Genomic DNA, 17,422 nt, shown 5'->3' with positions numbered 1-17,422 from the left:
GCCTCTGCACAGTCAGTGATGGCTGAGCTGTAGGGCAGCCTTTCCTCAGCCCCAAGAGGCTCACGACCTCTGGACTGTCACTTGTTGACTGTAGAGGGGATGATATTTAAACAGAGGTGCAGGGCAGTTTTCCCCCCTCAGCTGCTCTTGCACATTCAAGATCTGGCTGTGGATCACTGGTGCTGTGCTTCCTTGCACGCTTGACCTGTGGTTTTTGTTTCCTGAAATTCTGTGACCTGTCTAGGCATGTTTGTTTAACTTAATTCCACACCTTTAAGGCTATTCATTTAGCATCTCAAACAGAATGAAAGCCTTGTGTCTCCTGCAACTAAGCCAATAGCTTCTTAAGAGTGGCAGTTTGGATAAAGGATAAAGTGAACCCATGAGTATATGCAGACCTTGGGCCTTTCTTACTACCAGTAAAAAGTGTTTTATCATAATTTTGTGAAAATAAATTGATTTACAGCACTGTTTGTCTTTACTGGTTTCCATACGTAGTGCAGCAAATAGAGGAATTACAAGTAATGATGATTTAACACATGTATTCCATCAGTCAGCTCTGATTTTTGACTCCCTGAACTTTGCTGAGCTCAGCAGGGCTGTAGGAGCCTTACGAGCAGGACAGATCCCAGAAATGCTGCTAGCGAGGAGCCTTTCCTTCCTACAAATGAAGCCCTTTAAAATCTCCCAGTTGCCCCGTAACCAGGTGAGTGCATGCACCACACTTAGGGTAGTCACAGGTCTGCAAGTTGACAGGGGAAAAGAAGTTTTATACAGAAGTAATGAAGTTTACTTTGTCTCTTTAAGCAGAGTTATCTAATTCTCAGCTGCATGAAATGGCTTAATAAGGTCACTCCTTAATCACCATTCCCTGGAGGCAAAAGAGTCACTCTTTCATCAGTCATTTTCTGAGTGTGGGGAGCAGCTTTTGTAGAAATAACCTGATAAAGTGTTTAATTGATTTACCCGCTGTACCAAATGAAAATGCAGTCACTCTCAGGAAAACTGATTGGGGATTAGCAAAAGAACATGAATTTCCTACTTGCCTTAGAAATAGTAAGACAGACCAGACATGGCATCGGTGCACAGAAGTGTCTTGCTAATGCGAATGTGGGCTGTGATCACCCACTCCTCGGGTGCTGGGCACCTTCCTGCACCTGGTTCTTCCCTGCTCTGCAGACTCGAGCTCTGCGAGATCTGCCTGCACAGCAGTGGGAGGATTTTCCTAGTGCAGTTACTCATAGCCATACAAATCCTAATGTCTTCACAGAGAGCAGGCGGCTAAAAAAAGAAAGCATCTTTCGTGGCTTTCCCAAACCCAATCCTGGAGCTCTCGCACAGCAGCCCCCCTCCGAGGGCAGCTGCTGTTTGCAGCGCAGCAGAGGGGCTCACGGGAGGTCCTGCCTTGCTTTTAACCCCCAAGTCAGGGGAGTCAAAAGGGGAGTCTTTTGCCTTAGATCCGTGGCATGCAGATTTTTATTTTTTAAAATAGAAAAACTCTCAAAGGAATAAAGATTAAACTCTATTTTTAACCCTCCTCTCTTATCACATCTAGCAGAGAAATACACTTGACGCAGAGAGAGCAGCAGTAAGTCTTCCCCTCCCCAGCCAGCCCCTGCAGACAATCAGCTCCCAGACAGCCCCCTCAGTTCAGAGCATCAGAGGCCACTTACAGCATCACAAGCTAGCCTGGCCTTTATGCTGCCTTCAGGAAAAAGGAGGATAGAGCCCAAGCAACATCAGAGCACAAACTCCATCCCCTGAGACAGGAGAGCCAGCTCTGAAAGAGCAGTCACCCCCTTGAAGTAGCCAGGCACACTGGTGGGACATGTCTTCTCTGGAGAGAAAAATGGCACTAGGCTTGCTCAGCTTGGCTGGGGATGCTGCTCCCTGGGTGCTCAGCCTCTGCCTTGGGGCTTAAAACCCTCTGCAGGGGCAAAGGTGTTTCCTTAGGCAGCCTGGTGCTGTGTGGTGCTGTCCTTGGGGCAATTCTAAACCTCCCAAGGGGCTACTGAACTTCTGGCAGTCTACAAGCAGTGTTGGCCAGAGGCAGCGTGTGACACTGTGGCTCAGTTAGCGATAGCTCTCATCTGCTGATGACCGCAGTCCCTGCTGGCTGGGTGCTGGCAGCCAGTCTGAGCTTTGCCTTTACAGCAAGGAAAGCAGCAGAGGCTGGATGTGATTAGGGCCACTAAAGCTGTTTAGTGGAGGGGACGTTCTCCATGTCGGGAGATGGGATTTAAACACAGCTGCAGTACTCAGGCAGCTGCTGGCCTGCACAAGCTGGCCTGAATTTATCTTGGTGGGCTTCAGCTCCTCTGGCTTTGATACTTGGAGGTAATGAAAGCAGCAGGGATGAACAGGGAATGAACGCAGCTGTCAGTAGCTCCTCTTGGGTCTCCGGAGCTGCAGGGGGCTCTATCCGCATCTCAGGCACTGGTCCCCTGCCCTTGCCAACAGCCACAGCCGAGGTGAAGCAGCAGGGAAGCCGGCAGGGAACGTGCACACAGGTCCTGCAGCCTTCTGCTGGCAAAGGTGCACATAAAACGTTGTTGAACCAAGTAAAGCAACGAACACTTGCTACCTGAACTATATTTTCTTTTAAAATGGAGCCTTTTCTATTTTAGTCCAAAATGTGACCCGCACGCCTGGGGTTAAAATTAGTTTCTGACGAGTGGCAGTTAGGGGGAATCAGCTCCCAGCGCTGGGTTTGCTCATGCCGGCAGCTCAGCCCTCATGTCCCTTGGTGTTGCCGGATTTCTGCACCTTCCCGCCTGCTTCCCAGATTTCATGGGTGTGTAATGAATGGGATGGGGGAAGGACCCATGCTTGGATTGGGCAAGTGCTTTGCATTGGGAATCATCGTGCATTTCTAATGTTAATTTTGATCCTCTCATCCCCCTCTGAAAGCTGCTCAGCGCTTCCCTCCCTCCCAGCTGCATGCCTGGATCTCTGTGCAGCTCTTCCCAGAGCCCACCAGCTCCAAGCCATTCCCTCACACCCTGGGGATGCCCCGTTCCTTGGGCCTCCAGGGAGCTGGGTTATCCAAAATGCTCTAGCTCGATGACACCAGTGGTCCAGGCACAAGGACTAGTTGGCACCCACCAGCCGGGGCAGGGATGAGGCGGGAGCTGTCAGGTGGGAGCCCCGCTGTGCTCCGAGGCGGTGCTGGAGCTGGCTCACGGGGACCTGCAGTCACTGGGGAGCAGCCTGGCTGCTCGTGCTCCCTGGGGGCTGCTGGCACCGACCCGCTGACCCGGCCTCAGCACCACCGATGCACAGGCACACCGAAACAGAAAACCAGCCTCCAAAGTGGGTCAATGAGATCTTTAATAAAATATACAGTATGCATCCCATGCATAGATAGAAAATTAATTTACATGCTCTTTTATTTATTTGCATAATGCTTTTTAATTAATACATGTATTAATTTAGTCTTCACATTTTAATACATTTTGCTACTGGAATATTTATGGACAGAAGCGGAAACTCCTTCCCTTATTCAAGTAACAGTGCAGTGGAAGCTGGTCAGAGCAGACGACAGAGCTCACCAGTCCCAGCTCTCAGTAAGAATGAGCGCAGAGCAGACCACAAACCATCCATACTGGAAGACTCAATGATGCCAGGAGCGTGAGCACCCTTCCATCTCACACCACTGCTGCTTGGGGACCCCTCCTCGAATCCCAGTGGGGGTCAGGAAGGCTGGACCCGCACTGGCATTGATTTGCCTTTTCTCCCCCATCAGCGATCGCTACAGGCAGAGCCAGCACCAGCAACTGTGGCGGTGCCAAAAGCCAGCCAGGACAACAGGCTGCAACCACCAGGATCCAGGTGCCTGGGGACATCCTGTAGCCACTAACGTATTTTTGAGTTGTTTAGGTGATTACAGGGCGCACATTCCTCCTGCTGGGAACAGGCATTGCTGGGTGTATTCCTCTGTGCACAAAGGAGCTGCACGATTTCCAAACAGAGAACCAAGGGTCAAGGAAAAACTCCATAGGGAATTAATGCTGTGCCGGGAGCAGCCCCGAATGTGCTCAGCTGGGTGGGAGATCTGGGTGGGAAGGGGGCCCAGCTGTGAGGTGCTCAGAGACAGTGGTGACGAGGAGCAGCACAAGGTCCCCCCTGCCCCAGCTCTCCCACGGACATGGGGGTGCTCCCTCCCTGCAGAGGGAAGGTGACTGCCTTGGCACCCGGGGAGCTCCTGTCAGGACAGAGGGGATGCCCGCAGCAGTGTGACCCCCCCTCCTTACAGCGCTCCTGCCCCTGACTGGCCCCAAGGCAGGGAGGGATGAGTCAGCAGAACGAAGCCAGGTTGGGGGTCGTGGCAGGGGGGACCAGGCCATGTGCCGAACCCGGATGCCTTCGGTCATCTCTTCACCCTATCATGGGCTGCCACAGCCGCTGGGCTCCCTGGCAGCTCTTCCCACAGTGGAAATCTCAAGCATACAGCAATGGCAGAGGCAGCTTCCCCATGCCCAGGAGTGTCCCCCCCTGTCTGCTCCCTGGCAGCCCTTTGCAAGGCCTCTGCCTCCTCTCTGCCCTGAAACAAATGGCCCATGGCATGGGAGCCCCATGGAGCGAAGGGCTTGGGGGGTAGTGCCCCCAGCTTGACTGCCTCCTGCTCCTGCCTCAGATGACAGTGTCCCTTTCACCTGGTCATCCCCCACTGGTGTCCCCCCTTCATGGACAGTGCTCCCAGCTGTGCCACGCTCCCAGCACAGCCCCAGCCCCAGATTCCTGGGGGGTCCCGATGGTGGCAGCAAAGGACAACAGTGAAACCCCCATTGCAGTGGAAGGAAGGTGAGGTCCAGTCAATCCCACTGCAGGGACTGGGACAGTGGGGCCCACCCTGAGCTGGACATCACCTCTCCTCCCATACAGACTCATTTCCACCCCCCTTTCTCTCATGGCCGGTGGGGCAGCTGAGCCTTTCGAGGCTGTTTCCAGCTGGGGGTAAGACAAGGTTGGGACTGGAGCTGGTACCAACCTGGCACAGGACCTGCAAGGGCAGCCAGGCTGGTTGGGGGCTGCCTCACCCTCAGGCTATTTAACCTCACCCTGGACAATACAAAACCCCAGGGCAAAGGAAAATCCCCCTTCACACAGCCAGGGCAGTGCCTGATCAGTAGACATCTGTATTTCTTTTTTTCTCACTCCCTTTCTGGCAGGGGCATGTCCAGCACCGCAGCCTCCGTGTGCAGCCACAGCGGAGCAGGGCCATCGCCAGGTGAAGGCTGAGACACGTCCAGGCAGACCTGGCTATGGTGTCCCGAGGGCTGGAAGCAGCCGGCACCCACTGGGCATCTCCCCCAGCCCCTCCTGTCCTTCGCAGGGCAGGGGCGATGCCAGGCGCGGTGTGAGATGGGGCGAGCCTGGCTCCTCCGCCGTGTCCCGGTGCGACCGCCGTGCCATGCTCACGGTGAGCAAGCGGGTCCCACGCGTGCCCCGGTGCTGCGGCTGACGGGGGGTGTCAGGGTGCAGGGTGGGTGCCGGGGGTCAGACCACGGCGGTCAGGGCTGCCTCTGCCCAGGGAGGTCTCGCTCAGAGCCTCTGAGTCTTGGTCGTGACTGGAGGTGCTCTCCACATCCTCGGGGTCTTTCTTTCCGCTGTTCCTCACGGCCGCCTCCAGCGCCTTCTGTTTGCGGTAGAAGTGGGAGAACTTGTTGAAGATGATGGTGATGGGCAGCGCCACGACCAGGATGCCCCCCAGGATGCAGCCCGAGGCTGCCAGCTTGCCCGCCACCGTGACGGGCACCACGTCACCGTAGCCCACAGTGGTCATGCTGACCGTGCCCCACCACCAGCATGCCGGGATGGTGTCAAAACCAACGTCTTCCTCCTTCTCAGCAGTGTAGGCCACACCGGAGAAGACGGAGACCCCCACAGCCAGGTAGAGCAGCAGGATCCCCACCTCCCGGTAGCTGTGCTGGAAGGCAAAGCAGAGCGATGGTCAGTGGGTGCCACCACACCCGTCATGGCCAGGACACTGGGACCCCACAGCACAAGTACAGCCCGGCACACAGACTCCCTGCACGCCTCCGTCGGGGATTTCGGTGCCTCTGTCCATCTCTGCCGTGGAGTGTCCCACTACAGGGCCAGGCTGAGAAGAGTCAGGGGGTACGTGGATGACCCACAGTGGGGCAGCAGGAAATCAGCCCTGGCAGCCACAGCCGCCCCCCTGCCCTCCGCCAGCCTGCGAGGAGGAGGCTGTGCCGGGAGGGAAAGCGGACCTGTGCGCCCCAGCCAGGGCTCCCAGGGACAGGCTACTCCCCTGCCTCCAGCACTCGCTCCAACCCGATCTTGGCTAACAATAGACACATTTTCCTTTTATCTTGGCAGGTCCCCAGAAAGCATCTAACAGGCAGCCTCTAAGGGAAGGAATTTGTATCTTCCCTTGACGCCGGCGATGTGCTCGCAGGGAGGACGTGTGCCTCTGCTGCAGGCTCAGCTCTAGCTCTTCCCCAGCTGCTGGGGACCCCACAGCCAGAGCCCCAGGGACCTGATCCCTCCTATACCCCAACACCATCCACAGTCCCAGCATCCATTTAACCCTTTGTTACACAGATGGGGGGGAGTTTTGAAGAAACTACTGTTTCTGAGATAATTACATTTCTCTTCAGGTTTTGCTGCTCCTTTATGGAAGACTTGAAATGAACCTCAGAGCTGACATGAATCCAAGCAGCCCCGGTCATCAGGTCCATCTGGGGATCCATCCAACATCAGTGGGGGCTGGTCTTAGCACCCATCCCCACAGGGTGCTGCACCCCCAGATCAATTAGCCCCACACTGAAGGATCTGGGAGCCCTGGTGGGAACAGGGCCATGGGACATCAACCTCCCAGGCAGGTGTGCAGGGCCTGGGGGGACAGACTGACAGCAGAGGTGTGCAATGCTTCTTGAAAAAGCCATCATTTCTCTGGTTTCAAATTAAAACATTTGTGTTGAAATCTGTCTTTGGACATTCTTCAATTTTGAGCAAAGTATAAACCTGTACCAAAAGCCTGGGGGGGAAAAGGCAGTGGGTATTTCGGGGACAAGGCAGCAAGTGATGCCAGGAAGGAGACTGCGCAAGGACAAGCAAACCAACCAGGCAAACCACTATGGGCCAGCACTGGGCCAAAACCAGCACCTAGCTCCTGCCACTGCTTCTTGGCTGGCAAGATGTGAGCCAAGAGCCCTGCAGGCAGTGGGGATGGGGACCCCAGCACAGTCTGCTCATCTAACACCTCACCGACCAGGGAGGGGACCCCAGAGCCCATTTTCTGGCAAGGCTGGGCTAACCATCTACCAGTGCCCAAGCCACCACCACCCTCACAGCATGGCTAGTCCACTCGCCTTTTGATTGTCACAAGTGAATTTCTTGGATGTTTCTGCCCACTGATCTGCCAGCTTGCTCTTCATCTTTTGAAGAAAGGAAAGCAGAGCTCTGATTGTGGTTTAGGTTTTTTGTTTGTTTTTTTTTTTTTTCCAGTCTTCTAACAGGCAGAGAATGCTTTATTGGAACTACATAATGACTAAACAAAATACTTGAGCAAAGCAAACAGCAGAAAACAGGGGAAAAGAGCTTCCATGGTCAACATGGGACATAAAGGAGGTGGATTCATGGCAGGGAGTGAAAAGACTTTGCTTAGACTGCTGGCAAAAGCTGCTCAGCTAATGCCATTAATACTAAGGGGAAATAATCTCTTCCTCTTCTGCCATCGCCTGTGGCTACAAATGCCCTATAGCAGCTCCAAGGGAGCACCTTGAGAAGGACAAACAGCTCAGAGCCACTGAGTTTCAAGGATGTATCACTTGGCCATGAAAGACTTGCTCCTGGCTGGAGCTTAACAGCACGTCTGTACGTCCCAGCTGGGGAGCAGCAGAGCCGAATAACCTTATACATTTTTAAAGAATATCAGTTATGGCCCTGGGATGTGTTGGAGGGTGAAGGCGAGGGGGAAGTCAGGCAGCTCGATAGCTCCTACTGCTTTAATTTACAAGCAGGGTCAGGGCTTGTGGCACAAAGGAGGCTCCAGGAATCTCCCAGCTGATCCTCAGGCACCGGGTGCTACCTATTTGCAGCCATTTATCCTCAAAACATGTGGATCACTCATTAATCCAGGGATATGCAGCTGCAGCTGGGGTTTGGGTAGGATGCAAGTTTAGCCAGGGTTTGGGTGGGATGCAGGCTTAGCAAGCACTCAGCCTTGGGGGAGGCAATGCTGGGTAATAAAAGGCTCCAGCAAAACAGCCACCCCAACAGCAGGCTCTTTGGGCTCCTGGCCTGGCAGGAGGTCTGCCTGCCCTTGGGACAGCCATGGGCTCCTTTCCCAACTGAATGCCTGTCTTTTATCCAGTACAACAGCAGACAAATGAAATGGAAGAGCCTGTTTTGAGCCTGGCCGGAGATACCAGTGTGGGGACTGAGCACGAAGATGGCCCATGGTAGCAACAGCAGGGTGATGCATCTGCTGTCTGGGGACGTGCAGCTCCAGCTCTTCCAACCTATTTGTGTATTTAGGCCCCTAAGGGGACAGACAGCAACTCTTGTAGATCCCTGCAGATGCCTAAATTACTCAGTCCCTAACACCTATTGACTGCCAGTAGGAGACAGGCACCAAACCCCCACCCGGGAAGCTGCAATAATGGTAACGGATGCACAGCAGAGACCTGTGGGAAGCCTCTCCTCAAATTAAATAGACCCTGGATCAGGCCCCGAGCAATCTGAAGCCCGCTCAGAGTTTATGATGCACAAATGGCAGAAATCCCTCTGCTAGCACTTCCGTGGCAGGGGAACAATTACTCGGCTTGCCAGAGCCATCTCTCCCGCTTCCTGGCTGTTAACAGCCTTTACTCCTCTGCTGCTGCTTTATGCTCTTGCAATAGGAAGTGAATTATGATTAACAAGTCGTTGTAATTTATGTGCCCAGTAAATCACGATGCCAAGCTGCTGCGTCAGATTTGTGTCTTCGCTCATCCCCATTTACAGCTGGCTCCGGAGTCCCCGGGAAGCGGCATTTTTCAGCACGTCACTGGGTGAATGAATCAGCGGCTCGGCAGAGGCCGGAGCCCCGACGCTGCCGCTCCCCACATCTCGTCTGCTGCTTAACAACACGCAGATGAGCCCATCAGTCCCTTCTCTGCTGCAACGTGTTGTTCATGCTTAAATGGAGCACAGAATGGGTTCAAGGAGCCCTTCCCACACGTGCAGTTTTATTTAAATTCCGCAAGCAGTGTTACACGGGTCTGTCACTTGCTAATTGCTCTTTCAAGGTGAGTGTTCAGAAGTATGATACAGGTAGGACTTCAGGCATCTTCATTTCAAACAGCCCTCCCTGGACTCTGTATTCAGCAGGCTTTCAGAATGCCAGGAATTTTTCCCCCACACTTATTGTGATGCTCTGTGGGCTTTGCAGGATTAGTGCTGGACTGGGCTGGTCCTGCCCCACAGCAGAAGTTGTCAGAAGACTTTTCCTGCTGCCCACCCTCATCCCCAGCCACACTCGAGGGTTGCTTTTCTCCATGACTCACCCACAGGTCCAACCGTGGCAGTCGAGTCCTGCTGATGCCAGGACATCCCCTGACAGCCCTGCCATGGCTGCAGCAGCGAGAAACGGGGTGTCCCCAGCCACAGCTGTGCCCGCTTCATCCTGCAATGGCCCTTCAGTGGGAGCAGCACCAGGGGCTGCGGCTCTGGTCCCTGCAGACACTGAGTATGAGGAGAGCGTCCCTTTGGTTGAATGTCAAGCTTTTTCATGAAGATTGCTCTCCTTGGCCATTTGTTTGGCACACCCTTTGTTTGAAGGCGAAAAAAGCACAGAGATATTGCTTGAAAAAAGAGTCTTCTGGTCTGAACATGGGGACCAGAAGCAGCCCCACGAGAAGAGGAGATGTTTGCCCTGGAAGCCTCCTCCCCATGCCCAGCACAAGCCCTGCATGTGGCGGGGCATCGAGAGAGTGTGTCACTCTGTGTCTTGGCAGGCTTAAGGGCTGGCTTTAGGATTTCTCTTGATGTGGTTTCTGAGAATCAGAGACAATTAAAAGCTGAGTTTAACTGGCTTCTGCAGTGAGCTGGATTTTCTGTGTAAGTGCAGGAGGTCAGGAAACAGTTTCACCCTCCCCAGATTCGGACACGTGACCCTCAGCATGAGGGGGACAGAGGAGGGAAGGACAGTGGGAGAGAGCAGAGAGCCACACAAGGGCACCGTGGCTGGTCCGTGCTGCACAGCTGAGCTGCAGCGATGGAGGTCTGGGCTGTAGCACCGGGCTGGTGAGGATTTCATGATAGCTCCATGCTTTGGCTCGTCACAGCTGCTCTTGGTCTGCCTAAGGAGACTGGGGGTGCTGTGGAGGGGGTCTGGAGAAACCTTGGGGCACACCATGGAGGATGAGGACCTCCTCTCACCAAACCTGCACCTCAGCTCTCCTCATGCAGCTTTTCCTCCTGAGGACCATGTGGTCCTGGGGCCAGCTTCCCCCAGCCCTGCACGCCATGCTTCCCCTGAGCTTTTCCAGCATGCTGAGGGGCAGGTGCTGGTAGCCCAGGCTCTGCTGGGGGCATGCACGCTGCCTTGGGCTGGTTGTGCCAGGCCCTGCAGCTAAGCCTTTGCTTTTCTATTTTTGCTCTGTGCCACCCACGGCTAGCCATGTACCAGTCCAACTTCATCATACGCTGGTGCATCCAAGTGTCAGCTCAGCTGGACTGGAATCTCTATGGCTCCCTAGATGGGCAGACACCAAGGGTTGGACGCTGGCCTCCAGCCAGCTGGCATCATACCCTTAGGAGACTTCTCCCAGACTGGGGACAGGAGCAGCTCTGAGCCACACACACTGGTGCTGGCACACCCAGAAGCTACTGGCTGGCCCAGTCCCTGCTGAGCAGGGCGCTTGCAGCCCAGCGAGGCACTGACCCACTCCTGGTGGGACATCACCATCCACCCGTGCATGGCTGAGTCCGTTCCAACACCGTGCAATGGGGCTTGCACACCATGGTGGGGAAGGGTGGCTGAGTCCCTGGAAGCGCCAGTTCTAGGTGAAACGAAGTCTGCAAGCACTGGGGTGAATTGCTGTTTGCTCCAAGTGTGTGGTCAGAGGATTCATGCAGTGTTCCTCATGCTTGGTTGCTTTAGCAGACACACAAACCAACAACCCAGCCCACCACCCCAAGCTTCCCAGACACCACACAGACCTGGTAGCTCATGGGGAATGGGAGCAGCCACATTCCCCGGCTGTACCAGAGGTTTCCTTCTTACCCAGAGACTAAGAGTAGATAAGGGGAGAGAGAGAGACAGTTTACCTTCAAGGTGGCCCCCAGCGACCTCAGTCCGGTGGAGTGCCGAGCCAGCTTCAGCACCCGGAATATCCTCATGAGACGAAACACTTGCACGACCTTGCCCAGGTTGCCCAGCTCTGAGTCACTACCCATGGTCACGTCCACCAAGAGGGTGAAGTAGAAGGGCAACACCGAGACAATGTCAATCAGGTTCAGCGGGTGCTTGAAGAACTTCCTGGGGTTGGGGGAGAGCAGGAGGCGGGAAGACACTTCGAAGGTGAACCAGGAGATGCAGAAATACTCCAGCTTGTGCAGGACAGGTTCATCGAGCACATTGCCATTCTCATCCATCTCTTGGTACTCGGGCATGCTGTGAATGCACATGGTGGCTATGGAAACCAGCACCACGCTGATGGACACGAAGCTGAAGAGTTTGCTGGGGATGGAGTAGCCGGGGTTCTCCATGGTGAGCCAGAGGCGTTTGCGTATGTTGCCGCAGCGCAGCGTGCTGTAGCGCAGCAGGTCATGGTTGATGTCAGAGATCTCATCAGGGGACGTGTCCACGCTGCTGACATCACTCTCCTCATCCCAGTTGTGGTGCCGGCTCTCCAGTTTGCGCTCGTGGTAGCGGTAGCTGCAGCAGGAGTCCAGGAAAAACTCATTGATGCCCCAGTACTCGATCTCCTGGCAGAAGGAGAAGACACACAGCTCCTCCATCACATGTAGCTTCCCTGTCTGGTAGAAGTGAAGCACGTAGAGGAAGAAACCGGGGTTTCGGTCAAAGTAGAACTCCCTGGCGCTCACATCGTAGTCATCACAGAGCTGCAGGATGGACTCCTCCGAGTCGCAGGAGAGCAGGCGTCCCAGGCGGGTGTCGGGGAACTTGGAGAGGGCGCTGGAGCTGAGCCGCCTTCTCAGACCCCCCACGTTGATGTTGATAACGTCCTCCTCAAAACTGGGACCCCAGTAATTTAAGGTCTTGTTGACCATGATCAGCAGAGCGGGAGCTGGTTCCACCTGCGGGCGAGACACAGCGAGGCTGGAGGGGACGCAGGGCTCCCCCTGATTTGGGTGCTTCTGGGTGAGGGGAGGGCAGAAGCACCCTGAGGAGTGAGGAGGGATGTCTGCATTTTGGAAAGTGAGGATCGGGGAGAGGGGAGGGGAGAGAAACAGCTTTAGGCAGTTGTTCTTTGGTGGTACGGAAGGGAAAAAAAAAAAAGGATGATTTTTCCAGGTGAAACTTTTCCTTGGTTTTTTTACCTCTTAAAAGTTTCTCCTTTTGCAGAACATTAATGGCCTAAGGAAGGCAGTTTACTGCACCTCCAGCACCTCGCCCCTGTGGCTTTCCTTGTTCAAACAGGTAATTAGTCACTGAAGTGAGGATTTATCCCCCAAAGAGTCTTCCCCGTGGAAAAAAATAGATCTCATCAAATCACCACTGCAGTGATTCTGCCAAAGAGCTTTGTAGCCTGACTACCTATGTTGCTAATCAGACCTGGTCAAAAAGTTCAGTCTTCCCAGCAGCAAAGGCAGTTTTGCCAAAATCAAAGTGTTTTCACAGAAGGTGTTGGTTTTAGGGAGAATTTCAGTGGAAGAAGTGTCAAAACAATTCATCTGCCTGCTTTGTTTCCTCTTGTGTGTTCTGTCATGTAAAATATTAAGATTATTTTTATAATGTTGAAACATAACAGAAACATGATTCAGATTCTTTGATGACTCTGAATTAAAAATCTGTATGTTGGTAGGAAAATAAAAACCAAAGTTCTGGTTTCTATCATGTTTCAGGGAGCTGGGCTTTTCCATGCAGCAGAAATTCCATTTTCTAATAAGCAGTTAAAGCGTCTAACAAAGAGAAGCATTCCCACACCTTCATATGCATTTGCCTGTCTTGACCAGACGCTTAGAATAAAAAAGCAAATAAAAAGGTCTGTGATCTTCCTACATCAACTGGAAATCTTCTTCACCTACCTTATTCATCAAAATGCCTGGGGACGTGCGGAGCAGTCCTGTACCCACGCAGTGCCCCCGCTCCTGGCACAGGAGCGCTGGGTGTCCTCAGGAGGGACACTGCATTTGCTCTCTTGGTTGAGGGATTACATTTTTCCCCATGCATTGGCTACTTTGGAAAAATCCTGCTATTAGGCACGGCTTGCTCCTGAGCTCAGCTCGCACTTCAGAGTCACCGCTGGTACCGGCATGACTTCTGCAGCTGCTGATGCTTTTGCTGCAGCAGTCACTGAGGCATGTGTGACCTCCAGACTGGCCTGTTTCCCATCTCAAAGGCTTCCCTCCCTGGTTTAAATCAGCCAGAGGTTTATTAGAAAAATCCCTCCCCTTCACCCACCGAAGTTTTCAAACTTTCAGGTGATGCAGGGACAGAGGCCACAGACAGGCCGCAGACGCTGAGGAAAAAGGCTGCAGCAGCCCCCACTGTGACACTGAGGTGCCACCAGACCAGGACAGTCCAGTCCAACAGCAGCCACCGAGGGCCAAGGCCAGGTCAGTGGCACGAGGTGAGTCCCCCCTGCCCAGGGAATCCCAGTTCCCCTGCGGATCCCATTGCACTCCAGCCCAGCTTTGCTCACCAGACATCTCATGGGGTTTATGGGGTGAACACTAAAGCAGGGAAAGGGCTCTGGAAGTTTTCCAGTGCCTAAAAAACACAGCATAAAAGGTTTGTCAAACCGTAAGGGACCTGGGGGACACCTTCACATCTAAATCTGGAGGCCGGGGCAGAGCTGGAGAGGAACAGGTACCGGACTAATGGTTAGAAATAAACCCCAGAGGTATGTTTTTAAGCTGAGCAGGGGTGTGGGTGCAGCAGATGCCAGATTTGTGCGAAATAGCCTGGCAAAGGCATCTGCTAACTCCACTGCCTCTCCCAGCCAGGGCTCCTTAAAGACACAGGCTTTGCACCACAAAGCCAGCGCTTCCCATTACACCATGTCTGGAGGAGGCAACCAGCTTGTGATAAGCCTCAGAGCTTAATGGACTCATTGTCTTGCCTTTCAGAGGGGAGGAAAAAAAGGGAAGGATCAACTTTCTTAATGCTTAACACAAAAGCAAGGGAGAAAAAGGGGCGTAAACACTCCTTTTCAGGGATAAATTGGAATTTGTGACAGATAAGCTTTTCCAGGGAAGATATCACACAGCCCATCTGTGGGGTGGGGATGACTAATCCAGGTTCCTTCCAGAAGGATGCTCGTGCATTCAGGCTACAAACACACACACAGGGGCTATGGGGGTGGGCCTGTGGGATCCAGTTTACCCCACACCCATCCTCAGCCTCTCTTCACGTGCCCCCATACAGCAGCCATGCCAGGAGACCAGAGCAAATGTCACCAAAATCAATGGAAAGGTCATTTTGGGGCTGGACTGGGCCACGGGGCAGCCTGGGTGGCTCCCGGGAGCTATGTTGGGGTGGCAAGGACAAGCCTAAAGCAATGCTCCAGCCCAGTAGAACCAGCCCCAGCCCCCAGCTGTACTGTGCGGCTGTGGCTCTGGGTGAGACGTGCCAAACCCCGAGACCCAGGAGGCAGATGGCTCCCACCTCTTTTCCAGCTTTAAAAGAAAGTGGGTGTCAGGACCCTGCAAGCCTTTGTACCCCAGGGAAATCCCCCCCCGCCCCCCTTCCCTCCCGCGCAGGAAGCAGAGCGAGGAGAAGGGTCGCGAACTGTCTGAGATGCTCCTTTCTGATGTTGGCTTCTGAATAGAGCAAATTATTTCTGCCCACGTACAGCTTTCATCTAGGAATCTAAAGCAGCAATTAATAGTTTTATAACTCTTTTGCCTACTCGTTTCACCACTAGCTAAGCTCAGCTTTAGAACAAAACTGAGGTTTGAACTAAGACCTGGCATGATCTCCCCTGTTGGATCATCAAAGCCTGCGCCCATCTCACATTTGCAGGGGCATCTGCTGGGAAACAGAAGCTTACTTTAGGAAGGTTGGGTGGTTTTTTATTTTAAAGCGCAACAGACAGAGAATACAAATGTGTCTGTCTGCAATAATGTGAATTTGCAAAATTTTCCTTTAGTTAAAGAAAAATTTCCATAATTGATTGGTAAAATAGAACAGATAAAGCCAGTCTCTTTCTGGTAAATTTTGAAATATATTGTAAGCTATTTTAAGGAGACAACCATCAGAATTACACAAGCCCAGTGTGAGCTGGGTGTTGGGCGTTCAAATGAATATGTATCTTGTGGAGAAAAAAACCCTCTGATATATGCATTTATGACAGTAAAAAATATAAAAACAGATCAAGCATATCTGTAAGATATGCTAGAAGAGTTTCCCTTGACAACGTATTTTTTTCTTAAAGGCTTTCAAATGGAAGTTATGTATATTTATTCTAACTGGCAGAGGAGACCCAAGGGAGTGGGAAGAAAGCTGCTAATAGACATTCAAGAGAGGATGCAGCAAGTGCAGGGAGTATTGCACACAGGGGCTTTTCTAACCAGGTACAACGGATTTAGATTAACGGTCCAAATAAAAAACCCTGTACTTACAGCTCAGCGAGGCTTCCCAGCGGGGAGTCGTGTGGCTTGTCTCAAATGAGCCATTAGAAATGCGAAGAGAAGGAGGAGACCCTTCATCCTTTGCCTGTAGCCCAGTCCTAAACGCCCTGTCACCCAGGGCTTGTGACCCTGCACGTCCCAGGGGTGCAGGGCCGGTGGCTGCAAACCGCTGGAGAAGTCCTGTGCGGGGTGCCCATGGGGCTGGGGTGGGGCTGGGGGTCCCCCGCGGGGTACCTGAGGGGAGGAGCGGGGCTGGCTGACCTCCCAGCTCCTGCAGGCCGGTGTCCCCATCACCCATGCGCTGGGGCAGGACTGGGGAGACGCTTGCTTTCTGGTCATCCAAAAGTGCCCCAGCAGAGCCCCGTCCCCATCGTTGAGCGTCCCTGTACCCTCCGGCCTGAGGATGCTCAGAACCAAGCGCTTCCTTCGGCGGTGGGGGGGTCTGCGAGGCAGGCGGGGGGAGGCATGGAGGGGGGATCCCCACTGCTGGCTGCTCCCTGCAGGCAGCGCGTAAGCTGCTGCTGTACACCGAGAGGCCACCAAAATGCCCAGGGCTGGGCATGCAGCTAAGGCGGGGGGGACTCCCTGCTCGCTTCGGCGTGCGGGGGGTGATCACCCGTAGCTCGGCTTTCTACTGCGAGCGGGCAGCCCAGCGCCTGCTGCAGATGATGCCCTGCCCTGTGCCAGCCTCCGCTCCCGGGTCCCGCACAGTGGGTGCACAGCTATCCGGAGGGGACCCCCGCGCCCTGCCCCGTTCCCTGGGGACCGGGAGGTGCAGCCCCCGCCAGGGGAAGGCTTCGGGGAGAGAAACTCTCCTACACCCGCCTGCAGAGGGACCGGGAGGCGAGTCCCCGTGCCCCGAGTGCCAGCAGCATCCCAGGATGTGGGTGCCTCGCTTCCCCGTTCATTCCGGTGTGCCCCCATCCCTGCTCACCCCCGCATGCCGCTGCTCCGGTTGCCCTCTCACCCCAGGATGCCGGTGCCCCGGGTGCCTGCCGCGCCCCAGGGTGCTGGTCCCTGCAATGCCCGGGGACGCCGGTACCCCGGGTTCCCGGGATGTCGGTGCCCCGGTCCCTGCTGTTCCTTGGGCTGCCGATCTCACGGTCCCTGCTGCGCCCCGAGATGCCGGAGCCCCGGGTCCCCGCGATGCCGGTCCCTGCCGCGCCCCGGGTACCGGAGCCCCGGGTCCCCGCGATGCCGGTCCCTGCGCACCCCGGGTACCGGAGCCCCGGGTCCCCGCGATGCCGGTCCCTGCCGCGCCCCGGGTACCGGAGCCCCGGGTCCCCGCGATGCCGGTCCCTGCGCACCCCGGGTACCGGAGCCCGGCCCCGCGCCGCCGCTCACCTGCCTCGGCACCGCCCCCGCCGCAGCGTGCGCGCCCGGCGCGGAGCCGCGGAGCCCTGCGGGGCCGGCGGCGGCAGAAGCTCCGCGGGGCCGGACGGGGGGTCCCGCCCGCCGCCCCTCTCGGGGGTGCCGCCCTCCGGCCTGCCCGCCCGGAGCCGCGGGGTGGGAGCGGGGAGAGGAGGCCGGTCCCCGGCTGCCTCCACCGCGGGCGGGACGGGACCGGAGCAGCGCGGTGCCCCCCCGGGGCCTCCGGGGCGGCCCCCGAACTCTGGGCAGGGGAGAGGCCTGGGGATGCCCGGGGCGGGGG

At 55.1% G+C, this 17,422-nt stretch overlaps 1 protein-coding gene across 2 annotated transcripts; it reads right to left on the bottom strand.

Annotated features, from left to right (window-relative positions):
- Nucleotides 1-3,320: 3,320 nt before the first annotated feature.
- KCNS1 (potassium voltage-gated channel modifier subfamily S member 1) lies at nt 3,321-17,218 on the bottom strand. Of its 2 annotated transcripts, none has more exons than XM_074920330.1 (3): nt 17,116-17,218; nt 11,281-12,273; nt 3,321-5,929 (listed from the first exon to the last, which is right to left on the bottom strand). In XM_074920330.1, exons 2-3 carry the CDS (start codon nt 12,244-12,246, stop codon nt 5,474-5,476), a joined length of 1,422 nt encoding a protein of 473 aa, XP_074776431.1. In that variant the 5' UTR covers nt 12,247-12,273; nt 17,116-17,218; the 3' UTR covers nt 3,321-5,473. The 2 variants fall into 2 exon arrangements, with proteins under 2 accessions (XP_074776431.1, XP_074776430.1); XM_074920329.1 differs by lacking the exon at nt 17,116-17,218 and adding an exon at nt 15,763-17,101.
- Nucleotides 17,219-17,422: the final 204 nt, after the last annotated feature.

This window comes from Athene noctua, chromosome 16 (assembly GCF_965140245.1).
Source record: "Athene noctua chromosome 16, bAthNoc1.hap1.1, whole genome shotgun sequence".
In the NCBI taxonomy this organism is placed as follows: domain Eukaryota; kingdom Metazoa; phylum Chordata; class Aves; order Strigiformes; family Strigidae; genus Athene; species Athene noctua.
This window is presented reverse-complemented; position numbering and strand designations above follow the sequence as displayed.

What these genes read in the sequence shown, in the direction of transcription:
- KCNS1 (XM_074920330.1), bottom strand. Translation starts at nt 12,246, where the DNA reads ATGGTCAACAAGACCTTAAATTACTGGGGTCCCAGTTTTGAGGAGGAC. An exon ending in CGCTGGGGGCCACCTTGAAG is followed by an intron (nt 5,930 to 11,280) that starts GTAAACTGTCTC and finishes TTTGCCTTCCAG; the next exon opens with CACAGCTACCGGGAGGTGGG.